The following is a 16,723-nucleotide window of genomic DNA, read 5'->3' on the forward strand; positions in this document are numbered from 1 at the left end:
TACACACACATCCATATAGCCTAAGAATACCTGATTCGAAACGATAAGCATAGTTCAAAAAGCTGTTTTGTTCAAGTCTGTCAAGAAATAGACTTAACTGTATTTCTCCCCCTTGTGCGGCCCCAGACAGTGGACATCCACAAAGAGAAAGTGGCAAGGCGGGAGATTGGCATCCTGACCACCAATAAGAACACCTCTCGCACGCACAAGATCATTGCTCCGGCCAATCCAGAGAGGCCGGTGCGCTACATCCGCAAGCCAATTGACTACAGCCTGCTGGATGACATGGGCCACGGAGTCAAGGTAGGGAGCAGTGGGGCATTGACGGTTACCGACTGGATTCCTGATGATAGTAGTATGTCTCGTTTTTGTACTGGAGTGAGCTATCATCAACCTTTTTTGTAGCACTAAGATCATGGACAAACACTGATCTTAGCGCAACAAGTGTTTTGGGGGACCCCCCTGTTTGTTACAAAGACAGTAGTAGGCCCTTGGGATAAGCACGAGGGCGTGGTGGTAACGGTGTGAGTCACTTTGTCTAGGACAGTGTGTAACTTGTTCGCTGCTTCCCTAACAACATCTGTAGGCCTATAACATTGCTACATGTGTTTCTGTGCATTTTCTCACTATTAGTCACTAATCCTCCTTTCTCTCTCTCTCTCTTTGCATCACTTATTTGCCTTTTTAAAATGAACCTAGTGGTTGCTAAGGTTTAAGGTAAGGATTTCTAACAAAATTTAAAACTCTAAAAACAAAGTTGGTATGCGTGTAAGACCAGAGTGTGTTTTGTCTGATCCCAGGTTATGTTGTTACTCTGTTGACTAGTACTTCCCTGTTGTTGTTTTTGTAACCTCTCACCGTGTCCTACAGGCCAGTGCTCAGAACATAAAGGCTGGAGCCGCAGGTCTCCCTCGCACCAACCCACCCACACAGAAGCCCCCCAGCCCACCCATGTCAGGGAAGGGAACCATTGGGTATGTAGATGTGGCAGGTACTACAACCCCTGTCCATGCCGCTCATGTCCTCGAGAAAAACATGCTTTCAGTCTCAGCCAACCACGATCAGACATCTAAAACATGTTCATCAATGGACAAGATCTGATCATCCAGGCACCAGGTGTCCCTTTGTACTACAGATTGCTGTAGTGTCCCTCTGCTCCTCCTAAGCCCCATATGGTGGGCTAGGGACCAGGCTACCCCCTCACCACCCAGCAGCGACCTTCAGTGACATTTAGTTAAGGTCCGGAGCAGACCTCTTTGTGAAAAGGTCAAAGCTAGCCTGTGGCACATTATATGCAGTTTGTTGATCTAATTAATGTGCATACCTAATTTCTTCAGATGTGAGGTCATTCCAGTGAATGGGTATCTTCAAATCTGTTTATTGACATTATGGGCTATTGTTATTGTTTTTCTGTCCTGTTATGTGTCCCTGTCCAGTTTGTATCCCCCTCTACAGACCTGTCCATAACAGTGATGTATGTAATGGTTTATGACATTGTGTTTTATGGCTCTTCTAAAGTTTAAGTGCTGTGTGTTTGTGTGTGTGACCTTCAAACATGTCCCCCCCCTAAAACGAGACGCATGTCAGTCGTCCATGACACACTGCCCTAGTCCAGTCTCTGGTGTAGAGGAGGCATCTCTGTCTGTGGTGTTTTGGTTGCTTTTGTCCCCCACCCTGCCCCCATATGTGTGATGTCATGTGACTCCTCCCCCCTCAACTCTAATTCAGGCTGTTCATGCTCTCCATGGCAACAGCGCTCAACGTTCCACCCCTTAAACAAGCACAGGGGGAGAAAAGACTTGGCTGCTCATCCATACTTTTGAGGCTTTTTATTCCACTGCAGCACATCAATAGACATCACTGTCCTCGGTTGATGTTGGGCTGTGTAAGAACTGAAGCAGCAGCAGCTGTGGACACGACTGATGCATTTAATGCCTTTTCCCACCTACACCCCATTTTGAGTTTGCACTGGTTCTTTTATTTATTTTGGTTCCCATGTTTGTCCTCCTTTTCTTGTCCTCCTCCACCCCTCACTTGTGGATGTTAAACTCCTCTCATACCCCTCCCCTCGCAGGCGCCACTCCCCCTATAGGACACTCGAGCCGGTGCGTCCTCCCGTTGTCCCTAACGACTACGTCTCGAGCCCGACGCGCCATGGCAACATGGTGCCCCCACAGCAGAGCCCTGCACGCACTGCGTCTGTTAATCAGAGGAACCGCACGTACAGGTACCCCGCCCCGCATGCTCCCAGCACACCGCTAGCTAAAAACACGTCTAGAACACACTTCGAGCGGCCCTGGACTCACTGAACAGACACGCTTAGATTCAACTGCCCTGTAGTAGAGATCTGCTGCAATAGATTACAGACACTGTAGCTACATGCTACTAAACTCCTTTTTCCCCCCAACCCTACCAGCAGAGGACATTCAGATGAGATAAACACGAGCAGCTCTGGGTGTCACTGAGGCTCCTACCAGGCAGTGAGAACAAGATCTTTAGGACTACATGACAGAGTATCTGCCACCAGAGAATTGAAGCTTGGCCTTTGTAATTCAGCTGATCCCTTTTCTCCGTCAGTCCCTTCTCTATTTCCTTCTGAGCACATTATTACGTTTGAAACTGACGTTAAAACTAATAGTAGCAATGGTTGACCTTGGCTTAAATTAAACAGACAGGTTGAGCTGAAAGAACTATCTATCTATGCGTTGGTCCTTTCTTCCATCCATCCAGTTTCTCACTCATTCCCTGTCTCCAGTCTCCTCTTTTTATTCTCGCCTTGATTTTCTTCAGATGCCTCCAGCTTTGTGGCGCCTCTGTCTTTGTCACGTCATGTCTCACTAATGGACCACCGCTAAATGTCATGTTGTAATTTGTGACGTTTTATTCATTTCTTTATTGCTGTACATGTCATCTCAAAGCAGAGCTGTTCATTTAAATCCATTCAGTGCTAGGTAGGTGGGGGGCAGGATTTTGGGCCAGGAGAGTCTCTGGTTTGGTAGGTTGTGCTTGCAGGTCCTCTGATACCAATAGGGCTCTAAGGGCCAGTTTCCTCCACCACAGATTAAACCTAGTTCTGGACAAAAAAATTCACACTACTTTTTAGTCCAGTAGTAGGCTTAATCTGTATCTGGGGAAACCGGCCCTACAAAGTGTATATATAACCTCTAATCTAGACGGTAAATGACTTAATGCAAGCGGGTGTTGATTGGGTTATGTGATGGGCTATGTGGCATCATTAGCAGTGGCAGCAGTGGAGGCAGCCACCCTAGCAGCAGCAGCCGCAGCAGCAGCAGAGAGAACAGCGGCAGCGGCTCCGTGGGCTTGCCTATCGCCGTGCCAACGCCTGCCCCGCCCCCCACAGCATTCCCAGGTAAGGTCTGGACACATGCCTTGCCCACTGTCTAAGCTCCGCCTACTAGCTCTCTAAAGAGCAATACGGTCTGTCAGACTGCTTTAAACTCTCTCCTTCCTTCCCCCTTGATAGTGTCTGAGCACCTGTCTTTATCTCCTTCTCCTGTCTTTCCTTTTCCTCTTTTTTCTACTGCCTTCCTCCCTTTCCCACCTGCTGATGGTGCAGGTACTGCCCCTGCCCTTCCCAACCCTGCTAAGCCACCTCCCACTACCACCACTACTCCCGTCCCACCTGATGGCCTCCCTGTACTCTCTCTAGCTCCTAACCCCTCCCCCACCCCCCCTCCTGAGGGTCCACCCGTGCCCCCTCCCCCACCCCAGCTCCCCACTGCCGTCACTAGCACCGGCCCTGCTGCTTTCAGCACCCCCGCACAAGGTGAGTGTCCCACCACCACCACCCCTGCATCACATCCATCTCTCCCATCATCCCAGGATCACATCCATCTCTCCCATCATCCCAGGACCTGTATCTGTCTGTGTACCAGCAGGCATGTTGTCACGTGGGCCAGTCATTCTCCACCCCTGCATGATCAGAATTCCTCCATCACCCTCCCTCTCACTGTCTGATCTGTCACTCTGTCTTTTCCTTTTTCCTCTGGGTGTGTCTCATTCCCTCCTTAGGGCAACTCTCTCCCATCGCTCCCAGTCACCACCTGCATGCTATCATCACAACTTGTGCATGAGTTAAATTGTTCTTGTGTTCTTACAGTAAGTGATGTTGAAAAGGGTCTTTGACGATGTCTGAATACCAAAAACAGCAAAGTGCTTAAATTGATCCCATTAATTAAGTGCATCATGTGACGGGAACCAGAAGTGCTAAGTTCAGCGACATAGCTACACCGTACCAAAATCGCTCTCGTTCCCTATGCTGTCTGTACCCCAGGTGCCCCCCAGTTCTTCAGCATGAACCGACCGGTGCAACCACTGAACCCTCCTGCGGTGGGGGGGTCTCTGCCGTACCGCCGGCCCGCGTCATTGACGGGCCAGCCCAACTCCAACATGCCCCTGGCCCTGAACCAGCCCAACGGAGGACCCCACTTCAACCAGGTCCCAGGTAACAGCCCTGACCAGCAACACTATCACTCCTACCAGAACGCAAATTGTCTTTTGTGTTTAGATATTGAGTCTGCATTTTAGAGATTTCTTTCATATATTATTGTCTGGTTTGGATCCTGGAGCGTTTGGGCTCCTGGTCCATCCTGTAACTCATTTGTAGGAACAAAATGTATACCGACCCATATTATTTATGTTACTTGGCTGAGAGTTTGGTTAAAAAACATTAAATACTAGCTGACAAAAGTTTTTAGATCTTGTGGAAGCAAACTGTCATTTTGTGAGTTCTCAGAACCTCAGAGTATTAAATTCATACATGAAAATGCCATTTGATTTCAGCAGACAGGTGAACCTATGGGAAGGCACAAAGCGCCTAGGTCCCGGCAGCTCGCTGTCTTTTTTTTGTGTGAAAGGATTCCTGCTCTTGATTTAGCCCTTTTTAATGCCTAGTCTGCCTACTGATCTAACTGGCTTCTATCATGTTCTAAATTCTAATTCCACCACATCTCTCTTTCTGCCTTCCTTCCTCTCCTTTCTTTCCTAATTACAATCTGCTGCTCTTTTTCTTCCCTCTTTCTTTCTCCTCTCTCGCTCTCCCCGCTTGTGGTGTGGTGTGTTTGTAGCAGGTCCTCTTGTTGCCCCCCCTCCCCCGTCCATGCAGATCACTCCCCAGCTCCCTCTGATGGGCTTTGTGGCTCGGGTACAGGAGACCAGTAAGTGGCTTTTAGCTCCTCTGCCTTGTTGCCTCGTCTTCGCAGTGGCTCCCTCGTGCATGTGTTTATTTTACTCACGACGTGAGTCTATTTTTGTCGATACTTCTAAGCTGAACTATCCATCAACTTCGATAAAAAATAAACTTCTCATCTGTGCATGTTGAAATTGTTCTCCTTTCCCCCAGTTTTTCTTTACACTTTCAGCATGGATACCCAAACAACTACTGCAGCCCTATGCATGGGAATGCCAGTGTCAGTCAACATGTAACTAACCAACCAGTGGAATGTAGGCATGGTGGTTTCTGACTGTTGTAACCCCCCCCCCCCAAGTCTCAGACGTGCCCCCTCCCCCGCCCCCATAGAAGAAGCTGTGTTTGAGGAACCCACCCCGCCCCCTCCACCTCCAGAGGACTATGAGGATGATGAGGAGGAGGAGGAAGATTCGGCCGTTGTGGAGTACAGTGATCCCTACGCAGAGGAGGACCCCCCGTGGGCCCCACGCACCTACATGGAGAAAGGTAGCGAGTGATTCTCTCTGCCACCCTGATCTAACCCCTGCCCTGTCTTTTGCCCTCATCTCCCTGTCCTCTACCCATCTCCCCTGACCTCTACCCATCTCCCCTGACCTCTACCCATCTCCCCTGACCTCTACCCATCTCCCCTGACCTCTACCCATCTCCCCTGACCTCTTCGTTCCTCTTACATCCTCCTCTCTCATTGGTGCACAGTGGTGGCGATCTACGACTACGCGGCGGACAAGGAGGACGAGCTGTCCTTCAACGAGGGCGCCATCATCTACGTCATCAAGAAGAACGACGACGGCTGGTACGAAGGAACGATGAGTGGCACCACCGGCCTCTTCCCCGGGAACTACGTCGAGTCCATCATGCACTACGCCGACTGAGGAGAGGTGTAGATAGGAAGGTCAAAGACTTTGTTAGGCAGAGCATGATCACATTGTAGAAGTCGACGAGGAGGAGATGAGCGTTCATGAAGAGTATACAACTATCCTCAACCGGTCTACCAGATGAAGTACATTGTACAACGGCCACTTGTAGATATTCCCTGTGTTTTTGAATGATATGAGACTGTATGGTGGTGGTTTTTGTATGTACTATTAGGGCTTCATTTTGTCTTTACTATTATTATAAGGAAGGCCACAAGGATTATTGTGATTTAAAAAAATATTTTTCTCATTTCCTTTTGCCCGTTTGCGCTTATTTTAAAGTTGTATTTATTTGGATCATGTATTATATAGGGAGGGATGGTACGGCGGGCAGGGCTGCTGATTTAAGGATAGAAATATTTGTCAGATGATCCCGATTAAGTTCTCTACTCTCAGCCCAAGAGAAGACACTAGATGAGAATGCTTTCCAATATTTTCTCTCCTGACATTCCCAGAGCCTTTCTAGACTCATATTTTATTTAAAACCAGGAGCTCCTATTGGTTAGTGGGATGAGATGGACTATTGCGCTTGAACTTTATATGATGCCAAGTTTGGCAACACAACAAAGCTTGACAGTCCCTGACAAAACAGACATTAGTGGCGGGTAAGACTGGGGGGAAAAGAACTATGAAACTCTCTTCAGTTTGGATTCAGTAGTTAATGAATTGGTTCTGGCCCCAGGCTAGCTAGGGCAGCTTAAAACACTAGGGCTTAGAGCATGCTCAGTCACTACTGCACTTGCCTCACTTCACAGGCCAGTTCTAGTATCAGAACAGTTAGGTAGAACAGTTGTTTCTCAACCTTTGGTCCCTGAGATGACGACACTGATTTGGTCAGCTCTAATTGAAGACTGCTTCAATGGCACAAAACAAGTTTGAGAAACGGAGATAGCCGTCTGGCCCAAAGTAGAAAGGATAACTCAAATTGCAAAATTAGTGTCTTAAGTCACTGCCTCACCTTGTAATCAAGACAGAAGAGATTGATTTTGCCTGTCTTGTTAGAGGGACTGTCAGGAAGCCACCTTTTAGGTAGACAAACATTCAGGCCACTCATTTGCATCAACGATTTCAATATTTCATTCTTATTGTAGTGGGACCTCAAGGTGGCAGACTGCATGTTTTTGGGAAAAAAAATATTCATTAGTCTCCTTTTCTGCTATATTAATATTTTAGATATGGTGTGGTTATTGGTTTGGTTTTAAATATTCACCCATATTACCATCGTTGACAGGTGGGGTTTCATGATGCATTTATAGGAGGTGATAAAGGAAGCTTGTGCCATATTGAAGTGTGTGTGTGTAAGGTATCACTTCCATTTGCAATAAAAATAGCCAGTGGGATGGGTTTGAAAATGTAGATCTTTGAGTTGTTTGGAATTGAAAGCACATACATTTGTAGTAAGATAATTGTTACTGAAATTATAAAATTAAGCTGTATTACTGCCTCGGATGAGGACTAATTAAAATGAGCATAAAAGCCGGCCGTTGATTACAAACCGGCACCAAAACCGATGCATTGAGTGTTTGAGGTACAAGTATTATTTCCAATGTGCTTGGCTGTGTCTGAGGGCTCTGTGCTTGTCTGTCAAATCCTTTATTTTTTATTGAAAGTGCGTCTGTTCTTGCATGCCATTTTTCGTAATACTGTAGTGGTGTCTGAAACCCAGTTGGCCCTTCACAAGGCAGCCCCAGAACTGGACCCTAGGGGCAAGGTCAGCGAAGCACAACCTTTTTGAATATTCAGATATGTTATGTAGAATAAACATGCCTCTGACATGTAGCATAAGGACTCATGTCAGCTCTATTCAGGACATTTATCTGCAATGTTCCACAATGCTGTGCAACGCTAAATGCAACCCCAGGTACTACTAAACCAGCCTCATCCAAAGACTAAAGTGTAAGCTAAATCCATGGCAACTTTTTATCCCAACACCTGAAGATCAATAAAGTTATGGGATTTGACTACTCCAGGAGGAGCCATTCATTTAGTGTGTAAATGGAGAATATAAGTGTAAGAACAAGTGTTCTATTCCCTCAGACCAAGATCTCTCTGGATGTCAAGTTAAAACAGTCCATAATGCCATTGTGTTGCACAGTAAAAAAAAGTTTAACTTTAGAAATATCATATTTGTAAAACCATGAGAACAAAAACCAATAAAACGATTAAGATTTATTGTGGTATTAATCTTCCTTTTTACAGACTATATTAACATGTTAGTTACCACGTGCTCTGTTTTCAGACGGACCTGTGGGGTATGAGATTCCTCTTGTTTCATCCCACTGTACTTGTGACAGCAGATACAAAAATCATTCATTTTCTATGCAAAAGTGAGCATATTCTCATTGAGTTTATATTTCATCAATCTAGTTATACCTGATAAGTGTAATTAACTGACTTAAGTGTCCATTTAAACACTTTCTTTAACAATAATAAACCCCAGAGTAAAGAAAAGCTGAACACATATCTTATTCTTTGAAGAGAAGAGTAGCCCCCAAATGAAAATGGTACTTTACACAAAGTGAAAAATTCATTAGTTTTATACAACAGTATCAACTTGGAATCATCTGGACTTAAATTTGACAACTCTCAAAACTACCAGCAGTACAGAATAGTAAAGGATCTATGAGGGGTGATATGGGAGAGAGAGAAGGGTTAAAAATCTCACTGCAGACAGTGAGTGAAACTATACATGGATTGTCTGAAGCAGCCAGTCCCCTTTCACTTTAAGGATCACAGATGAGTGTCTCGACCACAAACTTGTTCTCAAAGTGACGGATCGTCCTGCAGTTCAGGGCTTCACGCTTCTCCCTGCCTGCAAGGTACAGATGAAGGAATATGTATTAAAAATGGGTGTGTAGACCTATATAAAACATCTGCTATGGCACCTGTTCATTGGCCAGAGTATAATGCTGTGTGTTCTCAGGTCCACCAAGGGGCCGAAGGAATTTCACACTGACCCAGTATGGTGCGTGTGTCAGCAGTACTGACCCAGTATGGTGCGTGTGTCAGCAGTACTGACCCAGTATGGTGCGTGTGTCAGCAGTACTGACCCAGTATGGTGCGTGTGTCAGCAGTACTGACCCAGTATGGTGCGTGTGTCAGCAGTACTAACCCAGTATGGTCTCTCTGCGTTCCAGCTTGTAGGTGTCTCTGCCCTTGCAGAGGCTGTAGATGAAGTATCCCAGCTGGTCAACATTCTCCAGACGCTCAGTCACCATCATCTGCTCATGGACCAGGTAGGACTGGGGAAGGTAGGTACCAGCCTAGGGGGGAGGGGGGCAACTCACACACTTAATTAACATTATTTCCTTCAACATTTGATAGATTTTTTTTAAATGATTGAAATACATAAACAGCTCCAGTCGTATGTGTGTGTGTTACAGGTACCTTGATGTTGATGAGCAGCTCCAGCAAGTCTTTGGGGGGCATGACGATGGAGGTGTTGAGGGGGATGACGTAGCACTTGTTCAGGCTCAGGTCCAGGTAGGCTGTCAGCCTCTGAGGAGGAAAGGAATTCGATCCAACGCTACAAAAACACCCGGAGGTACTTTACATTCAAACCTCAGACCTCAACACACACGATTACGTTCAACTTCAATTCAGCAAGTGTTTTATTAACACAGTATTGAACACTTACCGGTTTGTAGAAATCGGAGTTTGACGGATAATAGGCTGGAGGAATGACTTTCCTCTTTGAGCCATAAATGCATGGTAGCAGCTAGATAGACCGAGCTCTGTGATGTCACATATGCAGTATTTCTCAACAACAATTCACACCACTGTGTGTGTGTGTGTGTGTGTGTGTGTAGGTTTCCATCCAATTAAACAGATTCATGTGAATTTTCTTAAATCCACATAAAAACAACATGCACATTCCCCCACCAGAGATGCATTTCATCAAATTGACTTGTTGTGGATAAAAGGCTGTGCTTGATGACTTAATACCTTTTGCAGTTAAATTCCCATGAACCAAATAAAAACATACAAGTTAAATGGGTTTCCATCAGATTTTCAGTGTGCCCACTCTGGTATTGCCAAATGCGCTCAAGCCAACAGCTCAGATATATATGGGAGTATGAGCCTACATGACAAGATTATGGACAAAAGAGCAAGATTTTTGATTTGTCAAAACGGCAGCCAAGCATTTGCTGATCATGTCGCCAGAATAAGACTCTGGATATTTATTGGAAAGGCGCACCGTGGTCATTACCTTCCACATTCACCACTCCGAAGTTCTTCAAAACGGATTGAATCTGTAGCCTAATAAACTGCATGGTTCCCAAACAAGTCGCAGCGAGAGGTGCACATGTCATCGAGTGACTCCCAAGTTTACTGCGATGTGATGGTTATTATATCAATATTTGCACATAATAGCGTTTCCACCGACTTCTCTCACAATTAATTTTACTAACACAAAAGAGCTCACCTTGTCTAGTGTATTTAGGGTTGTCGACATTTGGAAAGTTGACCGACAAATGTTCAGTTTCGGCCTGTCGTGACTCTATCCGACATGCACTTCAGTCGCATAAAAAAGGTTGGATGGAAACCTGGTTTGTGTGTGTGTGTGTGTAGCAGTGTTCTCTTCTCACGCTTTTGAAGTCATGGACGATGTCGGCCGGGTCGCTGTCTGAGAACTCGGGCACGGGCACGTTGATTAGCTCCACCTCCTCCAGCACACGGATGCTCTCCTGGATGTGTCTCAGCGCAGAGGGCAAGACCACCTCGTCCTCATCCTGAACCATGTAGTCCTGCTCAAGGTAATCCACCCCGCACCAATACACCCTGCGCTCCTGAGGAAGTCAAGGGAAGACGACAACAGTGAGGACTTGTCTCTCACCCTGACTCGCTCTACCTTACCAACACTGTAGATAGCTAGCACACTGGGCTGGTTTCCCAGAAATATCTCCTGATTAGGGGCTGATTCAAAAGTCCAAGACTAGGCTTAATCTGTGTCTGAGAAACCAGCCCACAGCGTATGCAAATGTGTCCTCTAACCAAGGAAAGGCATGTTTAACTACACTGAACAAAAATATAAAAACGCAATATGTTAAGTCTTGGTCCCACATTTAATGAGCTGAAATAAAAGATCCCAGAAATGTTCCATAAACACAAAAAGCTTATTTCTCTCAAATTGTGTGCACAAATTTGTTTACATCCCTGTTAGCATTAATCCTTTGCCAAGATAATCCATCCACCTAACAGGTATGGCATATTCAGAAGCTGATTAAACAGCATTATCATTATGCATGTGCTGGGGACAATAAAAGGCCACTCTAAAATGTAGAGTTTTGTCACAACACAGTGCCACAGATGTCTCAAGTTGAGGGAGAGTCCAATTGGCATGTTGACTGCAAGAATGTCCACTACAGCTATTGCCAGAGAATTGAATGTTCATTTCTATACCACAAGCTGCTTCCAACGTTTAAGAGAATTTGGCAGTACGTCTAATTGGTATGAAAACCGCAGACCACGCGTAACCACGCCTGCCCAGGACCTCCACATCTGGCTTCTTCACCTGCGGGATCGTCTGAGACCAGCCACCCAGACAGTTGATGAAACTGAGGAGTATTTCTGTCCGTAGTAAAGCCCTTTTGTGGGGGAAAACTCATTCTGATTGGCTGGCCCCACCCATGGCTGCGCCCCTGCTCAGTCATGTGAGATCCATAGATTAGGGCCTAATGAATATTTAAATTGACTGATTTCCCGATACGAACTGTAACTCAGTAAAACCATTGAAATGGTTGCGTTTATATTTTTGTTCGGTATATAGTTGAGCCTATGGCATTATAGGGGTCTAACCAACAGTCCCTCACCAGTATGTAGGTCTTGTAAAGGTAGGCCCCTCCCACCACCACACCTGACAGCATGAGAGCCAGGCCCAGGCACCTGTACCAGCAGCACACCTTGGACTGCCGACGCACTCGCATGCCATCCTCCAGGTCCTGAGAGTAAGAAGACAAATATAGTGCATGCACATTTGATTTGATCACTTAAAATGCATTACACCAGGCAACAGATACAGTACATAGGCCAATATTAAAATTGCAGAGGATACATAAAACAAAAAAGTCAAAAGACTTCTTGCCATTGTGGTCCTCTATAACATACAGAGTAGAGCCTACAGACAGCCTCTCGCAATACCCGCATGTCTGCCTGTGTTCCATTACATAGGTTCAACCCATCAACCTTTCTCAATGAACAGTAGGCTATGTCAGCCCAGACGAATCATGGCTAGCATTAAGAAAACTGACCTCTATAAATCCTCTTTATTGTTCAAATAAAATAATAATCGTTCCAAACGGTGTTTGATTCAAAGTGTGACTATGCAAGCACAATACAGCTGTGGTGTGTTCTGTGGATATCAGTTGGAGTATGGTAGTAGTGATAGAGGGGTGCTTATGTAACATACCCTTCAAAACACACAGCTAAACCTCCCTCCCTTTCTCACCAACCCTCCCTCGCTTCTCTGTGACCTCACACCTCCTTTCCATCATCTACTTCAAGACATTCTTTCTAACCATTACTCATTTACTGCCTTATCTTTTAAGGCCTCTCCACCATCTCTGTCATTTTTGCTCCCTCACTTTAATATTACGGAGCCCAGGGGCACATGTTGTAATTTGGCGGCAGGCCCTTTTCCTGAACTTGCTGAAGTTGTTTATGCAGAGTTGGGGTGGGGTTCGTATTGAAACAAAAGAGTGGATGTCAACAGCTCTAGCTCTCCCTGGAGATCAGATGAGGAAACAGATCTGAGAGATCCCCATGCTCGTACTTTAGTGGAAGAACATATTGTTTTTCCTCCCCATTAGTCCAGTGTCGATACAGAGACGTGCTTGAGGTAAACCAAGGTGCATATTTTCATTAATCCAACATTTGCAACAGATACTGGGGCTATTGAATGATGGACATGCTTGTCTCACTCCTCACTTCAGGTTAGCTTATTAACATGGCTACAGGTCAGGAATAAGGAGGTGGCTCGTGGATGGTCTCTGTGGACCATGCTTTCCCTCATGTCACAGACCTTCACTAGTCTGACACCTTATCCAGGATATTAGCATTTAATCTCACCCGTCTGACTGTCCAAACTGCTCCCCTACAGGTGAAAGACATGATGGCCAGGTCTTTCTATGCAGGGGCATTTTCTCCCCAGGTCTGTCCCTGGCTGCTGCATTCCTCTGCTATTATTCCTCAACTCACTCAGATTCTCTATCGACTTGTAATCTCATCTGCATTCTATTTCCAATGGAACCATGTATCCACCCAGATACTTTGCATTTGGAAAGTAGTCAGACCACTTCCATTTTTCCACATTTTGTTACTTTACAGCTGTATTCTAAAATGGATTAAATAGTTGTTTTCCCTCATCAATCTACACACAATATCCCACAACGACAAAGCAGTGATTACAGCCTCGAATCTTCTTGGGTATGATGCTACTAGCTTGGCACACATGTATTTGGGGAGTTTCTCCCATTCTTCTCTGCAGATCTTCTCAAGCTCTGTCAGGTTGGAAGGGGAATGGCACTGCACAGCTATTTTTAAGTCTCTCTAGAGATGTTCGATCGGGTTCAAGCCCGGGCTCCGGCTGGGCCACTCAAGGACATTCAGAGACTTGTTCCAAAGCCACTCGTGCATTGTCTTGGCTGTGTGCTTAGGGTCATTGTCCTGTTGGAAGGTCAATCTTCAAATCAAAAGTATTTGTCACATGCGCCGAATACAACAGTTATAGTAGACCTTACAGTGAAATGTTTACTTACAAGTCCTTAACGAACAATGCAGTTTTAAAAAGTCCCTAACAAATTGAGATAAGAATAACAAATAATTAAAGATCAGCAGTAAATAACAATGGGGGCAACGACAACGCAAATGGTGGGTAGCCATTTAATTTACTGTTCCAGAGTCTTATGGCTTGGGGGTAGAAGCTGTTTAGAAGCTTCTTGGACCTAGACTTGGCGTTCCGGTACCGCATGCTGTGTGGTAGCAGAGAGAACAGTCTATGACTAGTCTGGGCCGTACACACTAGCCTCTGTAGTGTCTCGCGGTCGGAGGCCAACCAGTTGCCATACCAGGCAGTGATGCAACCCGTCAGGATGCTCTGTAAAACATTTTGAGGATCTGCTGACCCATGCCAAATCTTTTCAGTCTCCTGAGGGGGAATAGGTTTTGTCGTGCCCTCTTCATGACTGTCTGTGTGCTTGGACCATGTTACTTTGGTGATGTGGGCATCAAGGAACTTGAAGCTCTCAACCTGCTCCACTACAGCCCCATCGATGAGAAGGGGGGGTGTGCTCGGTTCTCCTTTTCCTGTAGTCCAATCATCTCCTTTGTCTTGATCACGTTAAGGGAGAAGTTGTTGTCCTTGCACCACAGTGTCAGGTCTCATCGTTGTCGGTGATCAGGCCTACCACGGTTGTGTCATTAGCAAACTTAATGGTGTTGGAGTCATGCCTGGCCGTGCAGTCATGAGTGAACAGGGAGTACAGGAGGGGACTGAGCACTCACCCCTGAGGGGCCCGCGTGTTGAGGATCAGAGTGGAAGATGTGCTATTACTGCTGAACCTTCTCCCAAGTCTGAGGTCCTGAGCACTCTGGAGCAGGTTTTCATCAAGGACAACCATCTCCACAGAGGGACTCTGGAGTTCTGTCAGTGACCATCAGGTTCTTGATCACCTCCCTGATCAAGATCCTTCTCCCCAGATTGTAACATTGAAGGTTGTACAATGTAACAATAATATTTAGACATAGGGATGCCACCTGTTAGATAAAATATGGAACGGTTCCGTATTTCACTGAAAGAATAAACGTTTTGTTTTCGAAATTATAGTTTCCGGATTCAACCATATTAATGACCAAAGGCGCGTATTTCTGTGTGTTATTATGCTATAATTAAGTCTATGATTTGATAGAGCAGTCTGACTGAGCGATGGTAGGCAGCAGCAGGCTCGTAAGCATTCATTCAAACAGCACTTTCGTGCGTTTTGCCAGCAGCTCTTCGCAAGCACAGCGCTGTTTATGACTTCAAGCCTATCAGCCTAATAGCTGGTGTAACCGATGTGAAATGGCTAGCTAGTTAGCGGGGTGAGCGCTAATAGCGTTTCAAACATCACTCGCTCTGAGACTTGGAGTAGTTATTCCCCTTGCTCTGCAAGGGCCGCAGCTTTTGTGGAGCGATGGATAACGCTGCTTCGAGTGTGGCTGTTGTTGATGTGTTCCTGGTTTGAGCCCAGGTAGGGGCGAGGAGAGGGACGGATGCTATACTGTTACACTGGCAATACTAAAGTGCCTATAAGAACATCCAATAGTCAAAGGTATATGAAATACCATTGCTAGAGAGAAAAATAGTCCTATAAATACTAACTACAACCGCTTACCTTGGAATATTGAAGTCTCAAGTTAAAAGGAACCACCAGCTTTCATATGTTCTCATGTTCTGAGCAAGTAACTTAAACCTTAGCTTTCTTACATGGCACATATTGCACTGCACTTCTCCAACACTTTGTTTTTGCATTATTTAAACCAAATTGAACATGTTTCATTATTTTTATTGATGTATTATATTAAGTTAAAATAAGTGTTAATTCAGCATTGTTGTAATCGTCATTATTACAAATAAATAAATAGGCCGATTAATCGGTATCGGCTTTTTTTAGTCCTCCAATAATCGTTATCTGCATCGAAAAATCATAATGGTCGACCTCTAGTGCCTTTATTATGGGCAATACCCTGCGCCAACCGTAAACATGAATCCATGCGCTTGGGGTGAGTTTGGACTCACAGGCTTCCTATTGCTGATACAGCATCTACTAACAATTGATAGGTTAATAAAAACGTCTGTACACAGCATGCATTTTGTCAGGAGGAAAGACAACACACCGAACTTAAGACATGAATACACTTAATTCGGTCAATTCAGATCACGACTGTCTATGGCGTCTACATAAATGCATTTACATTTTACTCTTCATAACCAAAACAGGAAGAACTGTTCGAATGAATTGGAAAGACGACCTGAATGTTCTTCAGGTATTTCAAGCCTCCAGGCCTCTACTAAATCAACACCGAATCGAAAAGCTAACACGGTCCTGCCCAGGCCAGGAACTGCGAACAACATTCAGTCTGCCGAAAATGATTTGTGTAGCAGCCATTTTCCGCCCGTGTCATGGGTTGAATTATCAAGAATCTAGACATGTTTCTAATCGACGTTACTTTGTTTCAGTTATGGTTATACGTTGTTTGAACGGTTACAGTTGCGTCTTCCACGTTTGTTGCAACAAATATGAACTACATTGGTTTAGCTCAACTCACCCTCTCCTCCGGAATAAGCGCTTCGGCATTGCATGCTTTCTTCAAATCCCTTTGTCCAAAGGACGAGTTAAATGTTACTTTCACCATTTTTAAAATCTAAATGTTAGACCAAGCGACGAAATCACCTTCTGCAAGAATGTCTTCGTGCGGCCTCTGATTACAATGACGTTGCTAAAAAAAAAACACAAAACATCCCGAACGGGTCACATGAGTGATTGCAGGCATTTGGCTGCATTCAAGAACCTATACGATTTTACAAACTTTCTTGAACGTTTTTTTCTCCCCACTTGGGGGC

The 16,723-nt window shown here is 45.3% G+C and overlaps 2 protein-coding genes across 2 annotated transcripts in view; one reads left to right on the plus strand and one right to left on the minus strand.

Moving 5' to 3' along the window:
- Positions 1 to 8,295, plus strand: part of LOC112266523 (abl interactor 2) — a 17,081-nt gene extending 8,786 nt beyond the window's left edge. The window contains 11 exon segments of the mRNA XM_024444067.2: positions 127 to 303; positions 700 to 717; positions 871 to 974; positions 2,075 to 2,227; positions 3,240 to 3,370; positions 3,578 to 3,787; positions 4,295 to 4,465; positions 5,088 to 5,177; positions 5,508 to 5,534; positions 5,537 to 5,695; positions 5,906 to 8,295. Of these exon segments, the coding sequence (XP_024299835.2) occupies positions 127 to 303; positions 700 to 717; positions 871 to 974; positions 2,075 to 2,227; positions 3,240 to 3,370; positions 3,578 to 3,787; positions 4,295 to 4,465; positions 5,088 to 5,177; positions 5,508 to 5,534; positions 5,537 to 5,695; positions 5,906 to 6,081 (1,416 nt within the window). The 3' untranslated portion in view covers positions 6,082 to 8,295.
- Positions 8,278 to 16,648, minus strand: LOC112266526 (integral membrane protein 2B). Its single transcript, XM_024444083.1, has 6 exons — positions 16,429 to 16,648; positions 11,937 to 12,065; positions 10,713 to 10,913; positions 9,511 to 9,621; positions 9,236 to 9,386; positions 8,278 to 8,935 (listed from the first exon to the last, which is right to left on the minus strand). Exons 1-6 carry the CDS (start codon positions 16,513 to 16,515, stop codon positions 8,847 to 8,849), a joined length of 768 nt encoding a protein of 255 aa, XP_024299851.1. The 5' UTR covers positions 16,516 to 16,648; the 3' UTR covers positions 8,278 to 8,846.
- Positions 16,649 to 16,723: the final 75 nt, after the last annotated feature.

The sequence above is a fragment of the Oncorhynchus tshawytscha genome, linkage group LG14 (genome assembly GCF_018296145.1).
Source record: "Oncorhynchus tshawytscha isolate Ot180627B linkage group LG14, Otsh_v2.0, whole genome shotgun sequence".
Classification (NCBI taxonomy): domain Eukaryota; kingdom Metazoa; phylum Chordata; class Actinopteri; order Salmoniformes; family Salmonidae; genus Oncorhynchus; species Oncorhynchus tshawytscha.

What these genes read in the sequence shown, in the direction of transcription:
- LOC112266526 (XM_024444083.1), bottom strand. Translation starts at nt 16,515, where the DNA reads ATGGTGAAAGTAACATTTAACTCGTCCTTTGGACAAAGGGATTTGAAG. An exon ending in CGCTTATTCCGGAGGAGAGG is followed by an intron (nt 12,066 to 16,428) that starts GTGAGTTGAGCT and finishes TCTTACTCTCAG; the next exon opens with GACCTGGAGGATGGCATGCG. An exon ending in AGCTGCTCATCAACATCAAG is followed by an intron (nt 9,387 to 9,510) that starts GTACCTGTAACA and finishes CCTCCCCCCTAG; the next exon opens with GCTGGTACCTACCTTCCCCA.